Consider the following 20,321-nt stretch of genomic DNA (forward strand, 5'->3'; position numbering starts at 1 on the left):
AAAAGAACGAGATTCTGTCATTTGCAATAACATGGATGGACCTAGAGAGTATTATACTTAGTGAAATAAGCCAGACAGAGAAAGTCAAATACTCTATGTCATCATTTATATGCAGAATCTAAAAAATAAAACAAATGAATCTATATAACAAAACAGACTCACAGATGTAGAGAACAAACTAGTGGTTACCAGTGGGAAGAGGGAATGGGGGAGAGGCAAGACAGGGGTATGGAATTAAGAGATACAAACTACTATGTATAAAATAGATAAGCAACAAGGATATATTGTACAGCACAGGAAAATACAGCCATCATTTTCAATAACTTTAAATAAAGTATAATCTATAAATATATTGAATCACTATGATGTACACCTGAAACTAATATATTATAAATCAACTATACTTCAATAAAAGCAAAACAATGAACAAAAAATAAGTATAGACATATACAATTTCAATATTTCTATCTCTTTAAAAACATGGCAAAAAATGTTAAAATTCATTACATTTTCCAGTGTTCCTCATACAAAGACCCCTAAGAACTACTACCTACTTTGATTAAATGTTAGAAAAATATTGGTTTCTTAGATTTTATATATATATATATTTTTTTCTTTTATCAGAGAAGGAGATCATAATTTTCATATGTTACCCTTTTATGCTTGAGCTATTGGGAAACTATATTTCCTAATATTTTTCCTGATCAGCTCAGACTCCGATATATGTTTACTTAATAATTATATTTACTACATAGTTTTAGTAGAAAAACTATAGGACTTGGAGCCATAGATATTTGAATGAAAGTACCATTTTTGCTATTTCCTAGCTCTTGACCTTGGGCAATTCTATTTCCTTCTTTGCAAAATGGGGTTTTAAAAAATACTTATTTGTCAGGGTTGCTGTGAGGTTTAAATGAGACAATAATTGTAAAGGACTTAGCACTATAACTGGCACAGAGTAGGAATTCAAAAAAGGCAACCATCATAATTTATTTACCATAATTTCCTTTAAAATATCAAATCTACATGATGCTTTCATTTTCTGGAAGGAGTGTGAAAACTGAAGTTACATTGTGAAGTGGCTGGATAAAAAGAAAATAAAACCTTTAGTGAAAGAAATAATAGTTAAAAATCTAGGTTTAGATTAAGGTCTTTGCATTTAGCTTCCCATCTGCTAATATGGCTTGTGTCCATTCAATTCAAGAAAAGACTGGGTGCCTACTAAGTGCCAGGCACTCTTAAAACCTGGGGATAAGGTGAAGAATTACAAAAATAGTCCCTTGTCCTTAAAATCTCATGGTCTAATTGAAGAAGGGTTTAAATAGTTTAAATTTAAACTAACTCCCTCATTATATCCTCTTTATATTTATTCATACCTTTGGGAGAAGAAAAGAGTTGCTTTTCTGATATTTCCCAAGTCTTATCTATTTCTGAATAGGCAATTAATTTCTACTCGTAGGAAGATTTATGGGCCTATAGTCCATTCCCTTAGAGGAAAGTAGCTTCATGAGGAGTCAACCAGCTACTAAGGGCAAAGGCATAGTATAGAGAATTAATTTTCAAAAATGTTTAAAGGAATGCTATCATTTCTTCTCCATATGAAACCTTACATACATAACAGATAAAAGTAGGGTTGCCACTCTTTTGGAAAGGGAATGAGAGGGGTAGGCACACCTATTATTAGCTTATAACAATTAAATTTAACAAACATTTTAAAGAAGAATAAAGAAAAGTATTATAATCACATTTATTCACCTATTTAGAATAATTTAAACAACATTTTTCACTGTGCTTACTTTGACAGAAATTTTGACTGTAATATTGGGGTAATAACAGAATGATATGGGACAAGAATAAAACCGCATTCTTTGTCTTCCCCCTTTTAAACTAACAAGAAAAGTCATGGAAAAAATGGAGGTTGGCAAAAGTTTCTAGTTTTAGTTGAGCAAAGGTTGGGTCATTCGCTTAAAAGCAATAGCTACTAGATAGACAAGGGTACAATATTAAGGGTGATAAGTTATCTCTATAAAGCTGTTATTATTTAATATTAATATCTTATAAGGTGCACATTGCCATATCTCAATAAGAGAAAGTTCACATGAATTTAAAAACTTGTACTTTTTACCTATAAAAATATACAAATTTATTCTTACCAGTGGCCTTTTCATTTTGACCCAGAATATTATGCTGTATTTTCCACAGGGGAATAAATTCTTCTTTAGTAGTTTTAAGAGTCACAGAGGAATGACTTTCTTCATATGTTGGACATCTTTGGGTGCAATATAATGTCCCGCCTTGCTGGGCAACCATTTGATTGCCATTTGAATGATTTATTTTTGCTAAAGTTTGGCACTCAGAAGAACAATATGGTAGAGATGGCATCACAATGATTAAGTCAGGACAAACATGTGAGAGTGGAAGACTACTTTCTTGATTCCACTGATTTAACTTGTGTTCTGTTGGAAGCACATGTTTTGAATTAACATAGTCACATATACTGATGTTTTGAGAATTTTCAGGCATTACAGATTGATACTGAGATACTTGTATATTTTTACAACTTCTAATATTTAACTGAGACTTAGGAGGAGGATGAGGTACAATTAATTTACCCTGAGCTTGTAAAAATGTGTTGGCTTTGCTCGCAGAATGTGGTCGAATAACAGCGCCTTTTCTGTTCGTATATATAAAGCCTGATTGGACTTTAGCAGATCTTGTTCTTCTAATTACTTTTGCTCCACCCTTTTGTGGATTAGTTTTCTGAGTTTTAGAACCACCACTATTTACAGGGGGTTTACTTTCCTCTTCTTTTGAGTCTGGCCAGGCTTGTTTAGCAATGTTATAACCTGAAGGTATAAAACAGTTCAAAGGCATGTGGTCTATTCCAGATCCTCCTAAAGCAGTGACATTTTCAGAGATAAAATCATCCTTGGGCTTTTTCTTATCAGCAGAATTCACAGAAGAAGCAGGAATAATACTAGTTATGTTGCTGGCAGAAACACTTTTAGTTTGAATGTGGAATGGTTGAGACCACTGTTGAGTTATTCCTATTCTATTTTTCAGTGAGTGATTATCTTCAACATTTTTTTCTGTATCTTCAGTTTCATCAAACCATCTCAGTTTTTTAATAGTCTTTGGAATTTCTGCACTTTTCCCTTTTTCTTTTGTTAATTCAATACTATCTCTGATATCTGCTGCTTTTTGATTTCCTAACTTAAAGCCTTGGTTTGTAACTAGTGCCTTAAAATAATCATGTTTGTATTTAGATTCTTTCTTTAAAATACTTTTAAGAAACCTCACACCATTTCTCTCATGAATATTGCATTTCATTTTCTTGTGCTGACCAACTAAGTCACAATTAGAAATTATACTATACAATGATGTTGATGCTTCAGCTATTTTCTGTTTTTTATCTTTTGAGTCAGAGTTGTAAGGTATAAAGCCAGCTTGAAAATTATCTGAAAATAAAGACAACTCTTCCTCATTACAGTTAAAATATCTTATCTTTTCATCTTTAATGTCTTTCATTTCCCCTAACTTATCAGAACACTGCACTGGCTCAATTTCTTTTATATGTATACTGTTTTTTGGTAAAGGCCTAGCTGATTGTGTATTCGATGGCAAAACTAAAGGTGTTGCCACAGGTACAAATGAAGTGGGAACTGAAGTAGTTCTATTTTCTTGAGTCAATTCAGAATATTTCTCTTGGTCTGAAATTGTTGCCATTTCTTGGGTTGGAGAATCTGGAGTGGCCTGGGCTTTGCTGAATTTAAATGTTGGGCTCTCAGTAACTAATGGTCTCTCCCTTTTGAATGCTCCAGAAGTGGTGTCAGTTGTCCTCATAGCACTAGTTTCAGAGGTCTTTTTGCTTTTTTTATCTTTTACAAATATGGGTGGACTATATACAAAGGCTACTGAATTGTTAGCAGTATTTGTGGCTCTTTCCACAGTTCTACTCAGAGCAGATGAATTTTGTTCTTCACTATTAAGACATTTATGTGAAGGTAGAACATTAGGTTTACTTAAAGTATCTGAGAAAGGTGTGACAGCCTGAGTGTTTGGATCATCTAAATTTATAAGCCAATTATTTATATGTTGAGTTTTAGAGAATGACAGCTTATCTTCATCAAAGCAGCTTAGATTAGTTGATTGCAGATTTGTGGATTTGAGGGAAATAGAATTCTGCTGCTGGATTGATGTGGAAGGCTCCTTATTAAGTGTTAAATATATTTCTTCACATTCTCCAGCCTCAAGACTGTCTATACTTGAGAGGGTTTCAGAATTTTTTATCTGATTAACTTCATCACAAAATTTCTGAAAGAGAAAAAAGAACATTGTCTTATAGCTTAGAAAATTTTAAGTGCCAAAATTAATGATTCAACACACCATTGTTACTGAGCCCAATTCTATTTGGCATATAAAATAGAGTAGTACGACTACAAACAGTATAGGTATATAAATAATCTATATCCCTGGAGCAGTCCTCAGAGTGAAAAAGAGGGAGCCAACAAAGACTTACAATAAAGTGTGTTTGCCTTAATTTCTTCACCTTAAAGTACTAATAATTACTCAATTATCCTAGCCATAGTTATAGCTTAAAAAATAATTTTGCTATTGCTATTCCATTCAGAGAATAGAGTTTCTTGAAGATTTCATAATGGCATGTGAAATTCTGAAAAATAGTTATTTACAAATGGTATTTTTTTCCTGAAACCTTCACTGGACTTGAACGAGGCTCCTAAAAGCCCTATGACTCTAATATGAGCTTCCTATTGGTAAGGCTACATCTTTTTATAAAAGTTAATCTCATGGTCTGTATAATAGAGTTCTCAACTCTGGCTGCATATTAGAACCACATAAGAAGCTTTGTAAAAACATGCCAGGTCCTGCTGATTGAATACTTGGATGCGGTCCAGGTACTGGTGGTATTATTATTATTTTTAAATTCCCCAGGTAACTCTAATGTGGATTTAGGATTGATTTTAATGACTCGCTTTTGGAGATTTAGCACAGTAATAATTTCTATGAATTCCTTACATGTTCTCATCACTACTTCAATGAAATTTCATGGAAATTATCAGTTTTTAATAAAATTTCATGATCACTTCAAAGTATAGTCAATGTTTAAAACTATTTCTAATTTCTTACATATATAACATATGTTTAGAATGCATTAATCTCTATCACATATGTAGAAATAAATTCAAGAAGACTTTAAATTGTTAATCTAGTCAAGAAGTTAAATGGACTCAAAGAAAATTAGTTCCCTTAAAATTTTACACAAATTTTAGAAAATTTAAACATTTTGGTATTAAACAAAAATTTATTATTTTTCTAGCCCCCCAAATAAACTGAGAAACCAATGAAATCAGTTACAGATAAAATATTTTAGTTTGTATAGTTCATGCTTATTGATATACTATTGTGAAATGTTTTGAAAATGATTCATAAGAGTTTGCTATTACTAGCATTTACTCCCTGCCTGTCACATCCTTCAGTGCTGTGATATCTTTTTAAAGAGATGGTCACTCAACCTAACTAGAAAAAATCAAAGCACAGCTCCTTCAGTGCCTGTTTTTGGAATTGAGTTATATTATTTGATAATGAGGCTCCTAAAAGCTCTATGACTCTAATATGAATTTCTTTGAGATTGTATCTAATGAGATATAGAAATCTGGGTTAGAAGGTCCTTCTAGCTTTAAGTGTGATGTTCACGGCTTTAAGATTTCTCTTCGCATAGGTCTGTGATGGCTTCATTTCCCAAAGCACCTCAGAAGAAGTTCAGCAACTTCTGATTTCACTAAATTATACAATTATTTCCCTCAGAATTTTTCTTACACTAAAAAATGAAACATTATGATCAGCTTCAAGTTTTGCTTGTAAGTTACTGATATAAACTGTACTAGACTTAACATGCCTTGTGTTTTAGTTTTTAAATCAACTTTATTGAGATATACTTATCTACAATAAAATGCACTCATTTAAAATGTATAGTTCAATAGGTTTTGACAAATTATTTACCCATAACCATCATACTGAAATATTTTAGAACCTTTCCATCTGTTGAAATTTCCCTCTTGCTTCTTTGTAGTCAATACTTACCCATTAACAACCACTAATCTGTTTTCTGTCACTATAGATCTGAGTTTTCATCTGTTATCATTTTCATTCTGCCTGAAAAACTTCTGGGAGAATTTCTTATAGTGCAGATACTGGTGTAATATAGTTGTGTTCAGCTGATATTTGTTTGAAAATGCTTATTTTGCCTTCATTTTAGAAGGACACTTAGAAGGACATTTTAGTTAGATATAGATTATAAGTTGGTTGTATTTTTTCTTTCTCAGAACTTTAAAAATATTGTTTCACTGTCTTCTGGCTTGAAATTAGTATGGTCCATCTTATCTTTGTTCACCTGCACGTAATACATCTTTTTCCCCCTCTAGCTTAATCTAATTTTCATGTGCTTTTGTGAGGGGGGTGTGTGCACATGCACATGGGTGCACACTTATCCTTCTTGGAGTTTGTTGAGCTTCTTTGATTTGTGGATTTATAGTTTCATCAAGTTTGAAACATTTTCAGCCACTGTTTTCTTTAAACATTCCCTCTCCCCTTTGTGAGATTTAAATTAAATGTATGTTAGATTTAGATATTGTCCCTCAGGTCACTAACATTTTGTTATATATTTTTCCGTCTTTTTTCTCCCAGTGCTTCAGTTTGGATGATTTCGGTCCACTGATCTTTTTGTCTGTAATGCCTGCTCTGTTAAGTCCATCCAGTGTAATTTTAATCTCAGATAATATGTTTTCAGATCTAGAAGTTCTATTTGGTTCTTCCAAAAATTTCATTTTCATTATGTTCATTTTTCTTTAATTCCTTGAAAATATTTAAAAAGTTATTTTAAATTCTTGCCTGATAATTCTGTTATCTCTGTCATTTATGTGTCTGTTATATTGGCTAATTTTTCTCCTGGTTATGGGCCATATAGGTTTCTGCTTTTTCACATGTCTAGTAAGTTCTGATTGAGTGTTGGACGTTGTGAACATTATGCTGTATGTCTAGATTTCAATCTTCTTTAAGAAAGGGTTGGGGTTTTTTTTTGACAGGTAGTTGGAATACCTGTGGAATTTTTTTAGGCTTGTCCAGAGGACATGTCCAGGTAAAAAGCTTATGTGATCATAGGGCTTACCTCATTTGTTTCCCTTTTTTTCCATGATCATATCTTATACTACCTGTTCTATACTGTCTAAAAATAATTGTTTCATATTATTTATTCAGAATTATAGTTGTTTATGGCAGGAAGGCACTTCATCATAGCCAGAAGAAGTCTCCTGCTTCACTTTTCTAGTCTTGCCACAATTGCTCAGTTATTGGATAAATTAGGCCAAGGTTATGAATTTAATCTTGATATCAGCCTACTAAGAATCTCATACCTGTGTGTAATTACTTATAAAAAATAAAGTGCATGAACATTTCAGGAAATTTAGTATGAACTCCATACTCATTTGTGGGAAAAACCAAAATAAATACCATATTAGAGTCAGAATAGAGACACCATTTCTAGCTAATTGTGCCATATTTTCATTAAGAACCTAATGTCCATATGTATTATAATTTTCAAGTTGCTTTTTATAATCCAGTCTTTAATAATGTTACTTATATTACATTATACTTTCAAATAGCTTTCATGTTTTTCAGAAAATAGCATCCATGAAGCATATTTTTCTAAATATGAGAGATGGAAAAATAAGAATAAAAGCAGAGAGAAAAATGGAGTAAAAGGTTAAAAAAAATACTAAAAACTTATTTCACTAGTATCTGTGATGAATTTGTGCTGATTCATCCAAACATACCCTTGGCTAGTGGTATACATTTCTTTAGTGGAGAACACTGCAAAAATGGGACAGAATTATTGCTAGATATTAAAATATTAATAATGTATTTAGAGTTTCATACTTGCAAACTGCTTAGATGCTGATCTTCTAGGAGTTTCCGAGTTTCCTCCAGTTTAAGCTGGAATGCATCTTTGTTAGTAGTCAAGTTTGCCTTGCTGTTTTCCTTCATTTCTTTATCACAATTGATTTTGGATAGGAGATGTTTCTGTTGCTTGTGATCATTTTTTGACAATGATGAAGGCAAGGAATTATCTATAACTCTGTGAACCATACATAAAAAATGTTTAGTACATTTAAATAAAGTTAGCATACATATGACATATTCATATGTATGTGTGTGTGTGTGTGTCCAGATAATCACATATAAGGATATTGGAGAAATATATAGACATATTAGAATGGGAATTTCAAAGAGTCAACAGTAGAATAAAAATGGATGTGAGATTACAGTGCCAATAAAGCACTCCGTCTTCATGTAGGAATATCCAATTATTCATGGCTTTGATTATTAAATCCTATTCCTCTATCTATTGTTTGGGATAGATATAGAAGTAATTCCTGTAGATGTATAGAGTCAGTCCTCAGTTCTTTAAGAGAATTTCTATCTGGATAATGATATGCTGCATACCTTTAGTTCTGAGTTGATGTCATGGATGGTAGGTATCCCTATAACCCTAATAGAGTTGGTTGAAGATTCAAGCAGATAGAAAATAAAATTTCTTGTTAGGGTAGACAGGAATTTCCATCTAACTTTACTAGGTTTGGAAGCTTGGATTTTATTGCATGGAGGAGAGTGTACATATTTGTTTTCAGTTGTACCACAAATATAAGCATGGTTTTCACGCCACAGAGGGGGGTACCTTTATTTTTAGTGTATTAAAGTGCCATCCCCAAATTATTGTGGATGACATCATCTTCTTTTAGAATTTTGAATCTTCTGGAAACTTATAGCATGTAACATTTCAATATGTACAAAGTGAAAAGAACAAAGGAAGAATTTTTTTTTTGGGGGGGTGAAGTATATCAAATAGCTGACTGCTGTTGCATTAGGGCCAGTAGTGTGAATCCCAAGGGTATTTATTCCCAATTCATCGGAATTATTCCCAGTTCAATGAGAATTCAAATGTTTTGGAAGGTGACACATGGCCACATGTGACATATATCTATCTCCAATACCCATATATATCTTTATTTGGACAGACTGGAATAGTCAAAGTCAATGATTACTAGATTCTTGACTATAATTTTGTGACCACAGAGGGATCAACAAGAGCAAAAAGGTACTTAACACAAGTTCCTGAACACTGAGAATACGTTCCTCTCTCTCGCTTTTAGGTTTCCTACTCTTACATATTCCTTCCCCTTCAGTCACCCTTCCCAAATGAAATATTGCTAAATCTACAAAATATCTAATAAACTAAATTTATTTACCTTTAAAGTTGTCGTCTGTCAGCTTTTTCTTCTCTATTTCTTTCTTCTCTACTCCACTTGCTTCTCTTCTCTTCTCTACTTTCAATTCATGAGGAGGATTGAAGGAATGGATAGGAATAAAAGGAGATGGGGAGGTAGAAAGAGAGGAAGAGTGAAGCATTGGGGGAAAGGAAGAAGAAATCATAAAGGAAGAAGAAACAGGAGGAATTGGAGATGGGTAATCTAAATTTGTTGGAGGCAAATACAGAGAGGGAGATGAATGCAAAAGAGAGGAAAAAAGAGGGATAGATGAAAGAGGTAAGAATGGAGAGGTAGAAGAGGAAGGTGAAGGAGAGGAAAGAACAGATGAAGAGGAAGAAAACTGTATAGAGGATGAAGAAGAGGATACGGAAGTAGAAGGAGATGAAGACAAAGAAGAGGATGGAGAATGACAGGGAGGTGGATGGGAGAAAACTGATGTAGGTGGATGATCTACAAAGGCCTGGGGCAGATTTGACAATGTTATGGTTTGTGGGACAGATTGCTGGACTGACTGAAAATGATCTAAGCTAGCAGGATGTTCAGGCAATGGAGTGATAGAAGAAAGAGTGGGGATTGGTTGATGAGGGGGATGACTGGACAAACAGGAAGACTTCAAAACAGGGAGACCTTCCAAAGGGGTTGGGGAAACAATCAGTTGAGCTAGAAGGGAACGATGAACAAGGGCCGGCATTAGAGTCGTTGGGGTAGAACATTGTGCTGGAAGGAAATGTTTGGGTCTGAAAGTTTTGTAAAATAACTTACTCTGTGAGTCAGAATCAGGAATGACTGGTGAACCTCGGGGTGGGTGGGGTAAATAGTCAGGTGGACCAGAAGGAATTGGGGCTGGTAGATGAGGGAAACTGCTAGAAAAGCTGGAAGTAACTGGGGATGGAGGGCGAGGAAGATATTTGAATGGGTAGGACAGTAATGGGGCTGGTAAGAAGTTCTTTGGAAGAGTAGAGGGGACAGATGGACAGATAGGCAGGGTATGGGGCTGGTGGGTGGGAGAAACAGTTGGATAGCTAGGAAGAATTTGGGAATGGTGGGACAGCAATGGGGCTCTTAAAGGAGACAGCTGATCAGGTAAGTGGGGATCAGGTATGGAGACAGCTGGACAGGCAGGAATGGATCTGCACAGGTGGAAAAGCATTTGAACAGGAAGTAGAGATACAGTCTTATTAAGATGGTTTTTTGATTTATTGGGCTGCCTCGAGGCTTTCAATTTATATTATGTTTTGTTCTGAGGGTCCATGCATGATGTTCTTCTGATCAACCAGTGTCCTCTCATGAGCTGAGAAATGTACATAGCTTACTTATTCAGGTTCCCCTTTCTCATTCCTTGCACTTAGAGTATTTTCACCTCTCAGAAGTCTGATAGTCATACAGATAATGAATATGGGCTAGAAAATCTGGTTTAAAGTACTGGTACAAAGGGCAAAAAGAGGTCAAATAGATTACTGCTCAGCTCTGGTCAGATTTCTCAGGGTAGCCTGTGGTTCAGGATCAACTGTCTCACCACAAATACATGGATATTGGAGATAGATATCTAATAACATCATTTTAAAGTATAAAAATATGGGGAAAATATAGCTTATTTTACCCTACGTCTACCAGAACGGTCAAGTACATTATCTTTGTGATAAGGATTTGGTTGTGATGGAAGGCTTTTATTTTTATTAGTCATTTATTAATATTCTTATATCTCATTATTTCCTAAGTAGCTTTTATTTTCATATGGACATAAGTCTCTGATTTTTCTTGAGGCTTAAGCATTGAATGCCCTCCATTTTTTTTTCATACAATTTTTTTCTCCTTTAGATTATCACATTACAACATCTTAAATTATTTTAATCTACCACTAATATTTTCTACATTAGAATAATCATTTGTGAGTACTGATATACCTCCCCTTCTTTGGAAGCTCCCTGTTTCTTGACATTACTTTATTCTCTAACACATTTTAGGCTTATATTGTACAGAAAATGTATTTTAAATGTGAGAATAGCTTATAAGTATTTGTAGTTTAATTATATTTTCAATAACAGTACATATAAATATTTCTATTAACCTAATACTTGATCTTTAATATTCCAAGCTGTCATATTTATAGTATAGCATTTTATAGTTTACAAAGCATTTTCACATACATTATTTAATACTGTTAGTTATCCGTGGAGAGGAGTTCAACTTTTAAATAAGTAAACAATAGTGTTCTCTCTATAAATTGTATACATTTGTTGTTTTCCAAACACATAAAATTTATGTGTGTGTACGTATAGGTAGATATAAATATCATGAAGTCATAGTCATAATAGTATATTACAATAATAACTGAAAACTCTGTATTCTAATTTAGAATGGAGATAATTTCTCATAAAACAAAGTTGATATAATGGTCTTAGCAAGATTTGGTATAATGATAACTATATATTTGTGCTACAGGGAAATCAAAGTTGTCTGACACGTTATCTCTTCTAAGACTTTAAGGAACTGTACATTGTTGAACAAATAAGTCTATCCTTTTATTCATAATGCAAAAGAGCTTTTTTAATTGAAAATATCTGATAACACAAAGGGTAATAATACACAGAAAAAGAAACCTAATAGTGAAGAAAACCTGTATACAAAAATGCACATAACTTCTATACTAAATGATTTGGAATTTTTTATCACTCTAAATTCCCCTTGACCCTAACCCCCCACCCCCACTAATTGTCTGTAATCTTCCTTTTCAGACAAAACTTTCCACAGAATACTCTAAAATTATACTGTGTTCACTGCCGCAACTTCCATTTGTTCCTTAACATACTGCTATCTGGCTTCTACCTCTACTGTTCCAATGTACTGCTTTTGCTCGCGATTAACTAATTGACCTAATTGCAGACCTAGACAGTTCTTGACCACTATCTTTCCTGACTTTAATTCCCTTTATTTCCATATCATCATACATTTCTGGTTATTTTCTGACTTCTCTGGTTGTTTCTTCTCAGGGTCTTTTTCGAGCTCCTCTTTCTTTGCTTGGATATGCTGGAATTTTTGAGAGTTGTGTCATCCTCTTCTTTGCTTATCTATCCATACTCTGTGTGTAATCTCATTTATACTGTCTGTGTGATCTTATCTGTATCTGTATGTGAGTGAAGGGTTAATAAAATCCATCCTCTGTGGACCAATTCAACTTTGGGTTAATTTTCTAACTCTGTTCCCTGGATTATTAGCAGGCCTTGAACTGTGTTTTAGGCACATTGACTATGTAAAAAATGACCCTTCATTGGTAAACTGTATCTGTACTGGGACGACTGTGAATAAATCATAGATACCTGGTAGGAAGCTATAGCTTTAGGTTTCCCTGAGTGTGGTAATTCTTACAACTGGACATATCTCTTGCATGGAAACTATTCATATAGAGCCATTACAAGAAATATTGGCTTCTTTTTGGAACATGGGATTTCTAACCCAGGGTGGCTGTCTGCGCATTGTGATGTCATCACTTGTGGGAATAGGGGCACAGCAAAGATCAGCCCTTTGACTGTTTTGTGGCATGCCATGAAAAGTCCTCCTGTTGAAGAATGTTGCCTATCATGCAATGTTTTATGTCTTCTAATTGAGGCCAAACCTGGTCTATTGTAGTCATGGGAGTTTGATTGTTTAGCTGAACCAAGACCCCCACTGGTGGGTATTGAACCATGGCTTTAACTTCATTTGTTCATTGACAACTATCATATAGATCATATCATATATCAATCATATATCATATATCAATATAGATTCATGGCCCAGGCATCTCACAAATGAGAAATTGACTCCAGAATAGCCCATAAGTGTCTCAAACTCACAGTTTATCATCATCCTTCCAGTTACTCTCTCCCTTAAACCTCTTTGTACTGAATGGTCCTTATTTTGATAAATGGTTTCACTATCCATTAACTGACCAAACTCCATCTCCAGAGTCATCCTTGATTCCTCCCATTCACCTTTCAGTTCTTAAAAAGTTACCAAATCACATTGATTCTACCTCCTAAACAGGTCTTAAGAAGCCATTGTTTTCATTAAATAAAGTACCATTTTATCTGATTTTCCCACTTTTAGTCTTACCTTACTCATTCTCATTCTGACAATATTCCTAAAATGTAAATGTTATATGCTTGGTTCAAATTTTTCAGCAGTTGTTTTTAGGACAAACTCCTTAACAAGGCTCTTCATGATTTAACTCATGGCTTCCTTTCTAAACAACCTAGCTGCCTACAATCTCTCACTGTACACACTAGTCAAAATGAACTACCTATGAACTTATGGTTACCAGCGGGGAAGGGTGGGGGGGAGGGATAGACTGGGAGTTTGGGATTGACATGTACACACTACTTTATTTAAAATAGATAACCAGCAAGGACCTACTGTATAGCACAGGGAACACTGCTCAATATTCTATAATAACCTAAATGGGAAAATAAATTGCAAAAGAATAGATACATGTATATGTATGACTGAATCACTTTGCTGTACACCTGAAACTAACACAACAATGTTAATCAGCTATGCTCCAAAATAAAATAAAATAAAATAAAATAAAATAAAAACAAACAAAAAACCCCCACAAAATGAACTACTTACTTTCAGTTCCCTTAATACAACATGTCCTTTCATACCTTCATTCCTTTTCACACACTACTTGTTCCCTCTTTCTGGAGTTCCCTCTTTCTGGAGTTCCCTCTCAATGTCTCTGATGAATATGTTTCTCATCTATTAAACTTCAGGTCAAGTTTATATCCTCTGAGAAGTTTTCATTATGCCAGTGATGTGTCTCTATTCAAAGTATTTATTGAATACCTCCAACATGCATAGCACTGAGCTAAGCACCATAGGGAATATCTGCATGTGTAAGATTTAGCCATTGTTCTCTACAATACTACAATCTGGTTGGGGAGACATAAGTACACATAAAAATTGAGCAACATACACAATCAGGACTTTAAAATTTATTTCTATAGCCTTGACATCCTGTTTCATCTTAGGTCAAACTGGTTTTATACATTTCTACTTGGATATTTATTCCCTAAATTCAGAAGGCTCAAATGAAGTTTAATAATATCTTGCCAAACCTGTACCATTTCATTACATTTTTAATTTTTAAAGTCACCAAATTCCGTCAAATATCAAAGACTCAAAATTTCAGCTTCTTTTGATTTTTCTGTTTTTTTCATTTTCATTATTCCATCATACACCAAACTCATAATCTAGTCTTTCCATGAAATATCTTTTCCTTCTGTCTTTCTTTTCTATTTCACTACCACCCTTTTAACATAAGTCCTTTTAAACTCATGGCTGGATACCTCTTGATTTTCCTGCACTGTTCTGTCCATACTCCAATTTTGTTTTTACTATCAAGGGACATTTTATTCTATATGAAACCTATCACACTACTCTTATTTTTTAAAAATTAATTTATTTTTTGTTGATCTATAATATTGTGTTAAATTCAGGTATATGGCACCTGATTCAGTATTTTTGCAAATTATGCTCCATTACAGGTTATTGTAAGATAATGGGCATAATTTCCTATGCTATACAGTATATTCTTGTTGTTTATCTATTTTATATATAGTAGTTTGTATCAGTTAATCTCATATCCCTAATTTGTCCTTCCCCTCTTCCCCTCTGGCAACCACAAGTTTGTTTCTCTATCTGTGTGTCTTTCTGTTTTGCATGTACATTCATACGTATTATTATTTAGATTCCACATATAAGTAATATCATACAGTATTTGTCTTTGTCTGACTTATTTCACTAAGCATTGTATTATCTAGGTCCATCCATGTTGCTGCAAATGGCAGAATTTCATTATTTTTTATGGCTGAGTAATATTCCACCACATATATAAAACACATCTTTTTTTTTTTTCCTAATAATTCTTTATTTTATTTATTTATTTTTGGCTGTGTTGGGTCTTTGTTTCTGTGTGAGGGCTTTCTCTAGTTGCGGCAAGCGGGCGCCACTCTTCATCGCTGTGCGTGGGTCTCTCACTATCGCGGCCTCTCTTGTCGCGGAGCACAGGCTACAGACGCGCAGGCTCAGTAGTTGTGGCTCACGGGCCTAGTTGCTCCGCAGCATGTGGCATCTCCCCAGACCAGGGCTCGAACCTGTGTCCCCTGCATTGGCAGGCAGACTCTCAACCACTGCGCCACCAGGGAAGCCCCCAAAACACATCTTCTTAATCCAATCATCTGGGAACCTGGGATGCTTCCATGTCTTGGCTATTGTAAACTGTGCTGCTATGAACATTGGGGTGTATGTATGTTTTCGAATTAGTGACTTCATTTTTTCCAGATATATACCCAATAGTGGAATTACTGGATCATACGGTAGTTCTATTTTTAGTTTTTTGAGGAATCTCCATACTGTTTCCCATAGTGGCTGCACCAACTTACATTCCCACCAATAGTGTACTAGGGTTCCCTTTTCTCCACATCCTCTTCAATATTTGTTATTTGTATACATCTTGATGATGGCCATTCTGACAGGTGTAAGGTGATACGTCATTGTGGTTTTGATTTGCATTTCTCTACTAATTCGAAAGTGATGTTGAGCATCTTTTCATATGCCTGTTGGCCATCTGTATGTCTTCGTTGGAAAAACATCCATTCAGGTCTTCTATTTGTTTTTTGATTGGGTTGTTTCTTTTTGCTGTATTGAGTTGAGCTGTTTATATATTTTGGCTATTAACCCCTTATCAGTCATATTATTTACAAATATTTTCTCCCATTCAGTAGGTTGTCTTTTTGCTTTGTCTATGGTTTCCTTTGTTGTGCAAAGGGTTTTATGTTTAATTAGATCCCATTTGTTTATTTTTGCTCTTATTTCCGTTGCTTTAGGAGACAGATCCAAAAAATATTGCTATAATTTACATCAAAGAGCGTTACCTTTACGTTTTCTTCTAGGAGTTTTATGGTTTCCAGTCTTACATTTAGGTCTTTAATCCATTTAGAGTTTATTTTTGTATACAGTGTTAGAGAATGTTTTAATTTCATCCTTTTATGTGTAGCTGTCCAGTTTTCCCTGGACCATGTGTCTTTTCTCCATTGTATATTCTTGCCTCCTTTGTCATTGGTTAATTTACCATAAGCGTGTGGGTTTATTTCTGGGCTCTCTGTTCTGTTCCATTAATCTATGTGTCTGTTGTTGTGCTAATACCACATTGTTTTGATTTCTGTAGCTTTGTAGTATAGTCTGAAGTCTGGGAGGGTTATGCCTCTAGCTTTGTTCTTTTTTCTCAGGATTGCTTTGGCAATTCAGCATCTTTTGTGATTCTATATACATTTTAGGATTATTTGTTCTAGTTCTATGAAAAATGTCATGGGTATTTTGATAGAGAGTGCATTAAATCTGTAGATTGCTTTGGGCAGTATGTCTATTTTAATAATATCACTCCCTCCAATCTAAAAGCATGGGATATCCTTCCATTTCTTTGGATCATCTTCAATTTCCTTTATCAGTGTTTTATAGTTTTCAGAGTACAGGTCTCTCACCTCCTTGGTTAAGTTTATTCCTAAGTATTTTATTTTTTTATGTGATTATAAACAGGATTGTTTACTTTCTCTTTCTGATATTTCATTACTAGTGTATAGAAAGACAACAGATTTCTGTATATTATTCTTGTATCCTGCAACCTTTCTGAATTCATTAGTTCTAATAGTTCTTGGGTGGAGACTTTAGGGGTACTCTATATAGAGTGTCATGTCATCTGCAAATAGTGACAGTTTTACCTCTTCCTCTTCAAATCTGCATATCTTTTATCACTTTTTCTTGTCTAATTGCTGTGGTTAGGACTTCCAATACTATGTTAAACAGAAGCACCAAAAGTGGGCATTCTTGTCTTGTTCCTGATTTTAAAGGAAAACTTTCATTTTTCACAGTTGAGTATGATTTGGCTGTGGGTTTGTTGTAAATGACCTTTATTATGTTGAGATATGTTCCCTCTATACACACTTTGATGAGAGTTTTTATCATAAATAGATATTGAATTTGTTAAATACCTCTTCTGTATCTATTGAGAAAATCATAATTTTTATCTTTCCTTTTGTTAATGTGGTGGATCCTAGTGATTGATTTGTGTATGTGAACTATTCTTGTGACCCTGGAATAAATCCAACTTGATCATGATATATGATCATTTTTATGTATTGTTGGATTTAGTTTGTGAATATTTTGTTGAAGATTTCTGCATCTATATTCATAAAAAATACTGGCCTTTAATTATATTTTTTTGTAGTGTCTTTGCCTGGTTTTGGTATCACAGTAAGGGTGGCCTTGTAGAATGAATCTGGGAGTGTTCCATCCTCTTAAAGTTTCTGGAATAGTTTGATTAGGACAGGTATTAGTTCTTCTTTATACATTTGATAGAATTCCCCTGTGAAGCTGTCCCGTCCTGGAATTTTGTTTGCTGGGAGTTTTTTTTTTAATCGCAAATTTGATTTCACTTCTAGTGACTGGTCTGTTCAAATTGTCTGTTTCTTCTTGACTCAGTTTTGGTAAGCTGTATGTTTCTAGAAATTTGTCCATTTCTTCTAGGTTGTCCAGTTTGTTGGCATATAACTGATAATAGTATTCTCTTATGGTTTTTTGTATCTCTGTGGTACTGGTTGTTATTTCTCCTTTTTCTTTTCTTATTGTGTTTATTTGGATCCTCTCTCTATTCTTCTTGTTGAGCCTGGCTAAAGATTTATCAATTTTGTTTATTTTTTCATAAAACCAGCACATTGATATTTTCTATTATTTTTTTCTCTCTTAGGAAATGACTTTTTTTTTTTTAATTGAAGTATAGTGGATTTACAATACGGTGTTAGTTTTAGGTATACAGTAAAGTGATTCAGTTATATATATATATATATATATATATATATATATATATATATATATATATATATATATATCTCCAGATTATTTCCATTATAGGTTATTACCAGATATCGAATATAATTCCTTGAGCTATACAGTAAATCCTTGCTGCTTATCTATTTTATGTATACTGGTTTGTATCTGTTAATCCCGTATTTGTAATTTATCCTCTCCTTCCCCTTTGGTAACCAAAAGTTTGTCTTCTATGCCTGTGAGTCAGTTTCTTTTTTTTTTTTAATTTTTGAATATTATTCTATTTATTTTTTTATACAACAGGTTCTTATTAGTTATCTATTTTATACATATTAGTATATATGTCAATCCCAATCTCCCAATTCATCTCACAACCACCCACCCCTCCACCACTTTCCCCCCTTGGTGTCCACATTTGTTCTCTACATCTGTGTCTCTATTTCTGCCCTGCAAACCAGTTCATCTGCACCATTTTTCTAGGTTCCACATATATGTGTTAGCACACGGTATTTGTTTATCTCTTTCTGACTTACTTCACTCTGTATGACAGTCTCTAGATCCATCCATGTCTCTACAAATGACCCAATTTCGTTCCTTTTTCTGGCTGAGTAATATTCCATTGTATATATGTACCATATCTTCTTTATCCAGTCATCTGTCGATGGGCATTTAGGATGCATTCATGACCTGGCTATTGTAAATAGTGCTGCAATGAACATTGGGGTGCATGTGCCTTTTTGAATTATGGTTTTCTCTGGGTATATGCCCAGTAGTCAGATTGCTGGGTCATATGGTAATTCTATTTTTAGTTTTTTAAGGAACCTCCATACTGTTCTCCATAGTGGCTGTATCAATTTACATTCCCACCAACAGTGCAAGAGGGTTCCCTTTTCTCCATACCCTCTCCAGCATTTGTTGTTTGTAGATTTTCTGATGATGCCCATTCTAACTGGTGTGAGGTGATACCTCATTGTAGTTTTGATTTGCATTTCTCTAATAATTAGTGATGTTGAGAAGCTTTTCATGTGCCTCTTGGCCATCTGTATGTCTTTTTTGGAGAAATGTCTATTTAAGTCTTCTTCCCATTTTTGATTGGGTTGTTTATTTTTATAATATTGAGCTGCATAAGCTGTTTATATATTTTGGAGATTAATCCTTTGTCCATTGATTCATTTGCAAATATTTTCTCCCATTCTGAGGGTGGTCTTTCATCTTGTTTGTAGTTTCCTTTGCTGTGCAAAAGCTTTGAAGTTTCATTAGGTCCCATTTGTTTATTTTTGTTTTTATTTCCATTACTCTACGAGGTGGATCAAAAAAGATCTTGCTGTGATTTATGTCAAAGAGTGTTCTTCCTATGTTTTCCTCTAAGAGCTTTATAGTGTCCAGTCTTACATTTAGGTCTCTAATCCATTTTGAGTTTATTTTTGTGTATGGTGTTAGGGAGTGTTCTAATTTCGTTCTTGTACATGTATCTGTCCAGTTTTCCCAAAACTACTTATTGAAGAGACTGTCTTTTCTCCATTGTATATCCTTGCCTCCTTTGTCATAGACTAGTTGACCATAGGTGTGTGGGTTTATCTCTGGGTTTTCTATCTTGTTCCACTGATCTATATTTCTGTTTTTGTGCCAGTACCATATTGTCTTCATTACTGTAGCTTTGTAGTGTAGTCTGAAGTTGGGGAGTCTGATTCCTCCAGCTCCATTTTTTTCCCTCAAGACTGCTTTGGCTATTCGGGGTCTTTTGTGTTTCCATACAAATTTTAAGATTTTTTGTTCTAGTTCTGTAAAAAATGCCATTGGTAATTTGATAGGGAGTGCATTGAATCTGTAGATGGCTTTGGGTAGTATAGTGATTTTCACAATGTTGATTCTTCCAATCCAAGAACATGGTATATCTCTCCATCTGTTTGTATCATCTTAAATTTCTTTCATGAGTGTCTTATAGTTTTCTGCATACAGGTCTTTTACCTCCTTACGTAGGCTTATTCCTAGGTATCTTATTCTTTGTGTTGCAATGGTAAATGGGAGTGTTTCCTTAATTTCTCTTTCAGATTTTTCATCATTAGTGTATAGGAATGCAAGAGATTTCTGTGCATTAATTTTGTATCCTGCAAC

At 34.1% G+C, this 20,321-nt stretch overlaps 1 protein-coding gene across 1 annotated transcript in view; it reads right to left on the minus strand.

Moving 5' to 3' along the window:
• The window catches only part of CEP126 (centrosomal protein 126), a 124,271-nt gene that overhangs the window by 25,519 nt on the left and 78,431 nt on the right, over positions 1 to 20,321 (minus strand). Inside the window, exons 5-6 of the mRNA XM_036861077.1 lie at positions 7,954 to 8,152; positions 2,154 to 4,314 (exon numbers count right to left, since the gene is read on the minus strand). Of these exons, the coding sequence (XP_036716972.1) occupies positions 2,154 to 4,314; positions 7,954 to 8,152 (2,360 nt within the window). The remainder of the gene's footprint in view (positions 1 to 2,153; positions 4,315 to 7,953; positions 8,153 to 20,321) is intronic.

The sequence above is a fragment of the Balaenoptera musculus genome, chromosome 8, assembly GCF_009873245.2.
Source record: "Balaenoptera musculus isolate JJ_BM4_2016_0621 chromosome 8, mBalMus1.pri.v3, whole genome shotgun sequence".
NCBI lineage: Eukaryota > Metazoa > Chordata > Mammalia > Artiodactyla > Balaenopteridae > Balaenoptera > Balaenoptera musculus.